This window comes from Sebastes umbrosus, chromosome 1 (assembly GCF_015220745.1).
Source record: "Sebastes umbrosus isolate fSebUmb1 chromosome 1, fSebUmb1.pri, whole genome shotgun sequence".
In the NCBI taxonomy this organism is placed as follows: domain Eukaryota; kingdom Metazoa; phylum Chordata; class Actinopteri; order Perciformes; family Sebastidae; genus Sebastes; species Sebastes umbrosus.
In genome coordinates this window covers 9,246,232-9,253,352 of record NC_051269.1, presented here as the reverse complement: position 1 = coordinate 9,253,352, position 7,121 = coordinate 9,246,232, and the positions used below count along the sequence as shown (strand labels likewise).

The window sequence follows — 7,121 nt, the reverse complement described above, 5'->3', positions numbered from 1 at the left end:
GATTTCTTCTTGGGGATGGCAGCAATTTTCCTAATTCAATGTATTTGACTCCTCCAAACGTTAAATACCTACAGTACTTTGTTATGACTGATCTTTGAATTAGTGACGTTTCAAGCCAGAGTTCCTAAATCCCATCAGCAGATTCAGGTTAAGGCCTCATTACAGAGAGATGAATTAGTGATTGAAGTCATTTCAGTTTGGTGACAGTAAACAGCCACCAGAATGCAGAGAAGCAGAGAAGGTTCCGTGTTCTGATTCTACACCTCTTATAGTTCTGACTCTCTATAGAACAACTTCATACACAAACTGCACTCAGAGCCAGTCAGTCACACACTGATCTCACTGAGAGAGAGTCACGCTTGTTTCTGTTGACAATCTCGTTGTGTTTTGTTGGAAGTTATGGAGAACTCCTTCCATCGATTTAGGAAGTGGATAGTGAGACACGGCGTTGCTGGTGAAGTAAGTAACAGACTCTGCTTATCTCTGACCTTCCTTCTCTTCATATACCTGAAAGTCTTTCATACAGCGCAGTCGATTGCTCCAGAAACCTCTCTGGCATCTTATAAGTATTCTTAAATTGTAAACCTCTGAGACCCACAATAGACTAGTTTTTGTCTTGTTTAGGGGAGTACAGGGGGTCTTTAGGGGGAGATAGCAGGTCAACAGTAGATGTCACATAGAAGTGGTGAACAGCTGGGAACCTAAAGATGAATTTGAGATGCAGCTCAGCGCTGTGTGTCAAGTTGTTCTAGTCATAAATCAGAAATAAACATGAATTCAATAATAAATTAATTGATTGAAATAAATTGTAAAAGTGTATAAGGGTTTTGAACATTATGATAGAAGTATATGATGGTCATTCCCATGCTTACTTCAGTCTCATAAGTTGTTACAGCAATTAATGGGGTTGATATCATTTGTTACACAGACCTGGTGCTAAATTTAACAATTTTTTTCCATTTGAAAATAAATTAAAATGATAAAAAATCCCTCCAAAATACCACATTAAGACACCAAGACCTTGAGGAACACCATAGAAAAAGCCATGCTGTTTGTTGGTATCAAAAACTTTTGACATTTGGAGATGTCTGCAAGAAATGCATTTTTCTGCAATTAGATGGCGAGCACTTCTGTTGTGTAAACTGCTCAGAAACCCGCTTATTGTCAATCTAACTAGGAAAGTTAAACATCCTCTGAATGCTCTAGGTCTTTAGTTTGTGGCTGCAAAGTTTCATGAGGCTGTGATTATCCTAGAGGTCACCACAGGTCATTTTATACAGTGAGGTCAAGTTGAAAAAAACAGTCTCACTATGTGAAATGGCTACTATGGATTAACATCATCATAAGAATACAGTTGGGCTCATTGGATCCACAAGAGTCTCAGCTTTACAGTGATACCCAATTTATGTCATTTCAAGACTGTTAAGTGACCCCAGTATGCAGAAATATTAAATAGATGGAAATAACACATTTATACTTCTTTCAAAAATCTGCATGGAGACTCGTGGGTACCCATACAACCCATTTTCATTTACATATCTTGAGGTCAGAGGTCAAGGGTCCCCTTTGAAATGGCCATGTTTTTCCTCGCCAAAATTTAGCCTAACTTTGGAGCATTATTTTGCCTCCTTCCCGACAAACTAGCATGACATAAAACTGCCCCTGCTACAGCCTCTGAAATACAGTAAAGTCGGTCGGGATCCTCGGACGAGTCAAAGATCAACTCAACTGTATTTTGTCGTACTTTTTTTCCACAGAAGACTGGGAGCCTGTGCAGACAGGACAACCCTGGTGGCTTCAATAGCAAGTCCAGGATCCTAGACCTAGAGAGGGCTGAGAGGGCTAAGAGGGCTGCGTTAACTCGCCACGCAGAAAAGATGTGCACTGCGGAGAAAGCCCGAGGTGATGCTGTTCTGGAGAGAATGGGACTCTCCACTCAGGTCACCCTGCCTTCACCTCCACCACCAGCTCTTCCCAGAGGATACGCAAAATCCAAAAGGAGGATCAGCCCTCTTTTAGATGTTCCTCGTGTGAATGAAGAGGACATCAACACAAACCAGAGGAGTCGTGAAAGTTTGGACGAGGAGGACGAGGACTCCTTCTGGAACAAAGTGCAGGTTGGCGGCCAGATGGCTGCCCTTGCATGTGAGGCAGACAGAGACAGGAGCCCAAGTAGTTCTATCAGCTCTGTGTCCTGCCTCAGTCCTGTAGATACTCACACACCCCGTGAGCTGAGGGCCATTTGTCTGTTTAAGGATTCATTCAGACCAACTCCTCCTCCTCTTCCTCCTCGAGCAGTTTCACTGTCAAGGAGGAGAGCGTCTCGTCTGCCTGTTTCTGCCAAATACAGCAGAGCAAGTCAGTTCCTATAAAGATATACTGTTCAGTGGGGATGTCTGTCTGTTGTGGGAACCCCTGATGTTTCTTATAGGTTTTTAAGTGTAACACCTGCTTTGACATTAGAAATTTGAGTGACGCCTTTTTTTGCCATTAATCTCAACAGTCAAGGAGGTAGCCGACGGATGTAGGCTAGCCCCAGCCCCAGCTGCGCCCAAGAGGACCCCTGTAGCTGCGCCAAAGAGGACCCCTGTAGCAATTACAAAGAGGACCCCTCAAGCAGCTCCCGAGAGGTCAAAGGTTGAGCTGCAGCCATTGGCCAAACCTGTGGAGAGCCTGTCTGTGTGCCTCGAGCAGCTCTCCTCAGACGATTGGTAAGAGCAGTCTCTTGTATCAGATCAGACAGTATTTGATGTTAAATCAGGGCCTTACGTTGCAGCTAGTTAGTTTGACTTTAAACCTCTCGGTTTGACATCAATACAACCTGCCAAAAGCTATTTTATTGACCTTTAGTGAGGAGGTGGTAAATGTTGAGAGCTGTAACTTTTATCAGTTGGTGCAACATCTGAATATAGTGTAAAACTGCAGTTACTAATATGCATTTAAAGTTGGTGACATTTGCAGTATCAGTTTAAACTGCAGGTGTGGTAGGGCTATTTGTGATGCACAGTGCGGTTACTTACCATAATTCTTGTCGCATAAACTTACAGGATGAATAAAATCAATGGATTGAAAACATTGCAAGCTCTGGCACGGCACCACTCAGAGACCCTGAAGACCAGACTCCATGAAGTGTGTCTGGTTCTCATTCAGGAGGTATTGTACACACTTTCCTCTTTGTTTCCATCTTTGTGTCTCTCTCAGTTCTCATTTGCCTACATGTGCCGACAGTCTTGACTGATGATGTTCACTCTTATTATACAGGTGAATAACCTGCGCTCAGCAGTGGCCTGTGCAGCGATGAACATCATAGCCGAGCTATATGTCGCCCTCCAGAAGGCCATGGACCCGAAGGTGGAAAGCACAGGCCGAGCCCTGCTGCTGAAATTTGGAACAACAACGAATGCCTTCATTCACCAGGAGGCCAATCATGCACTGGATGCCATGGTGGAAAACTGCAGCCCTGGTCGGGTCGTGACCGTTCTGTTGAGCACGGCGCTGAAGTAAGAGGAGAGAAGAGGCAGTATTCATTTTACCTGCAGAAGCGTTGAAACAAAATGAAATAAGGTGAAATGAAACATAGTCACTGGATTTGTTTGTCTCATATTCCGTCTTTGTCCGTCCTCAGCCACCGTTGTGTCGCAGTAAGAGGCAACATGGCCCAACACCTGCACCAGCTGGCTCACAGCCTTGGAGCAGCTCACATCTTAACAGCAGGAAGGAGCTTCACCGAACGCTTCCTTGTTGCTGTCTCTAAGATGTGTTTGGATGCCGCTCCAGTAGTGCGGTGGGTTATCAAGTTATACTCTAGATTTAGTGTACAATGTTGCACAGTCTTGTGATTTGTGGCTTTCACAATTTTAATTTAATTTATCTGAACATTGAGCTTAATAAGAAACGTATTCCTCCACCAGGCACTACGGCAGATTAATCCTCCAGGAGCTGGCTCTCCACAAGGACTTTCTGAGCCTGTGGAGAAAGATCGTTCCAGAAAACAACAGAACATCACTGGACAAGATCCTAAAGCAAGCCAAACTGTAAAAGAGGAGATCTGCAATATTTATTATTATTATTTTATTTTATTTCTATTCATTTTATTCTATTTTATTATTATTATTAAAGCATTTTCAATAAAAATGTAAAAAGTAAATGATTCATATAGAATATGTGTGGAATAACACCACTTTATATTTAAAATGCAGCTTTGGTAAGTTAGTTTGGATAATTACAAATGACTCAGTAAAGTACATTTTATACAAAATGTAGTAAGATGGAATGATGGCAGAAAAAGAAGAAAATCATGTAAGGTCTAATTCATAGCATAAAGGCTGCTGCTGCAAATGCTGCAAAATAATGACTTATATATAACAATAATTTGACAGAGAGAATCAGTTTAACATTTAAGGAAGACAAGGAGAAAAATGGTATTTCTGTAGACCACAAAAAAACACATTCAGGCATTTAATTAAATAAAAAGTAAAAAGCATGTTATTCTGAAGGCAGAAATTCACTAAGTGTCCAAACCAGCTGCCAAATACAGAAAACGCAGATGATACACTTTAATTTTAGTCAAAAAATAGTTGGTGATTAATAGATGAATCTGCAGGGACGAGGATCTCAGAAATCACTGGAAGCTTACATCATTTAAATGTCTGCACTGAAATAAAAACCACCAGCATATCATCATGTACTGCTAGCAGCAGGGTGCCTTGTTCATTTTCAGTCATTAGTATTAACATTGTAACAATGCTTTTGACTAGAATGGTCAATAGGCGCCATCCTGAGCCATCTTATCTCATTAACAAAATCAATGTTAAAGGTTTTAATTATCCGTTTAAATTAGAAGATTGTACTTGACAATATAGATAACTATTTTTCTGAAAGAATACTTATCTTAGATACATCTTATTACAATGAGGAAAGGGCGTTTCATTTTTAGACACCACTACTAATATATTTTTGACAGTGAATTTCATGTGAAAATGTGAATTAAATGAAGTTGGTACTTGTTATTCTCTGTTAGGGGAACAGCTTCGTTTCAGTGCATCCCAAAGTCTCGCCCCTGATGTTTTAGATTTGATACATAATGTTAATTATTTCTAATACTAAACATTGGTACTGTGAAGCATGATAAAATACATAAACTAGAAGTGCACTCGGAGAGCACAGACTTCCGCCAAGGCAGGTTTCATGAACGTGTCATCAGTTACACTGTGCATGTCTTAAAGCCTGTAGGGTTAATGCACAGGCTGAGCGGAGTTATTAAAAAAAAATCCTGAAGTCGGATCATGATCTGGATTGCCACCAAAATCGAATGGGTTCTTCATTGTGCCACACCCCACCCCTCCAAAAGATTTCATTCAAATCCATCACAGACTTTTGGAGTTATCCTGCTAACAGACAAACCAACAAACAAACCAACAAACCGATGCCAGTGAAAACATAACCTCCTACCTAGGCCTTCGGCCTTGGAGGAGGTAAAAATGTGTATACTAGAATACTGAAGAATGATAATTCCCTCCATTCCTGACTGAATATCTAAACAAAGTCAATGCTGCATGTTTGTAGGCACTAGAGAGAGCCAATGATCTGCACTCTCTGAAAGTGAAGCTCATCTTGTCCAATCACAAACATGCAATGCACACACAATATTATGTATTAGGTCATTTTATAATTTGCATATATGCCATTCTTTTATTTTCAGCTGTCATTATTGATCAAAAACTGATGATTACACATACATCTAACGTCTTCAGTTTGGCTTAAAGGTCCCATATTATAAAAAAGTGAGATTTTCATGTTTTTTTATTGTAAAGCAGGCTTTACTGTGAAAGTATCGAAACACTCAATCCACAGGGAAATAAACACAGCCCATATTCAGAAACTCTGCATTTGAAACAAGCCGTTGGGATTTCTGCCCATTCGTGATGTCACAAAAATACAATATTTAGACCCTTGACACAATTTTAAAGGTAAAAATTCTAAATGTGTCCCAGTTTATTCCTGGTTGGAGTGTATGTGAATGTCATCAGCTAACAGGAAGTAAACATGGACCCAAGCTGTTGCCTAGCGACGCAATTCTGTTGCAATTCCGTCAAAATGCGCTAAAATGGAGCGTTTCAGACAGAGGGCAAATAGAGGCAGATTCAGGCTGACAGTACGAGGAAAATAAAGGGTTTTTTGAACGTTTTCGAACATTACAGCATGTAAACATGTTCTAGTAGAAACACAAAATACAAGTATGAACCTGAAAATGAGTATGATATGGGACCTTTAAAAAATATCTGAGCCTACTAGTACCTGCACACCCACAGAAATGCTATTAGTTGTCAGGTGATGTTTAATTGCCAAAATATGAAGTAGTGCATTCTCTCTTCATAGTGCATAGTTTTTTTCATGTTAAATTCACAGTTGGAGAAACAGACTTCAAACTATGATCTAATAATTTACAGTACAACATTTCTGTCAGTATGCTGGTGTACCCACCTGTGAGTCATTGTACAATATCTAGTTTGAAGAGGTCAAAACTCCAGCAACACTTGTAGTTTCTGCTTATGGCCTTCATCAGGGACCCAACCGTGTTGGTCTTACAATAAAGTTGATCTATATATTACAAATGTTGCTGGAGTTTTCAGACTTTTTACATTATCTGTGCACCTTGGAAGCAGGTGAAGTTGTCCAAGAAACCCCCACACCACTTCTACATCTATCTAGTTTGGCAATTTCTTTCATGTAGTTTCAACATAGATTTAGTAATAGTATGGTTATGTTTGCATTTCATTGAATCTCATGAGGAAGACTGGACAGCCCCTATAGTCCCAAAATTCCGTGCCTCTGTCTCCAACAAGTGCCTACACGCAAAAATATGCCATTTGTCAGTACCTTGCAAAACGACCCATATGATGCAAAAAGGCTAGAAAGGTTGTGGTCGTGGTTAAAAAATTCTTAGGACATACCTCAGGTGTCAGTGTGTGTCAGACAATTCAGGCCCAACCATCCACCCAAACACCTGCCTTAAAACCCTCTGAAACCCAAGCGTTGATTTTATTGATGTATGATTTTGTTTTTCCCCTAAAGAGTTTTGTTTAATTTTTTGTCCAGTTTTGATCCCAGCTGTCATTGGA

General features: G+C 40.4%; 1 protein-coding gene across 1 annotated transcript; it reads left to right on the top strand.

Moving 5' to 3' along the window:
• Positions 1-295: 295 nt before the first annotated feature.
• Positions 296-4,147, top strand: LOC119493127 (TOG array regulator of axonemal microtubules protein 2-like). Its single transcript, XM_037778224.1, has 7 exons — positions 296-459; positions 1,758-2,358; positions 2,504-2,711; positions 3,048-3,153; positions 3,262-3,500; positions 3,626-3,784; positions 3,912-4,147. The coding sequence occupies exons 1-7, from the start codon at positions 400-402 to the stop codon at positions 4,036-4,038; spliced, it is 1,500 nt and encodes a 499-aa protein (XP_037634152.1). The 5' UTR covers positions 296-399; the 3' UTR covers positions 4,039-4,147.
• The last annotated feature ends 2,974 nt before the right edge of the window (positions 4,148-7,121 follow it).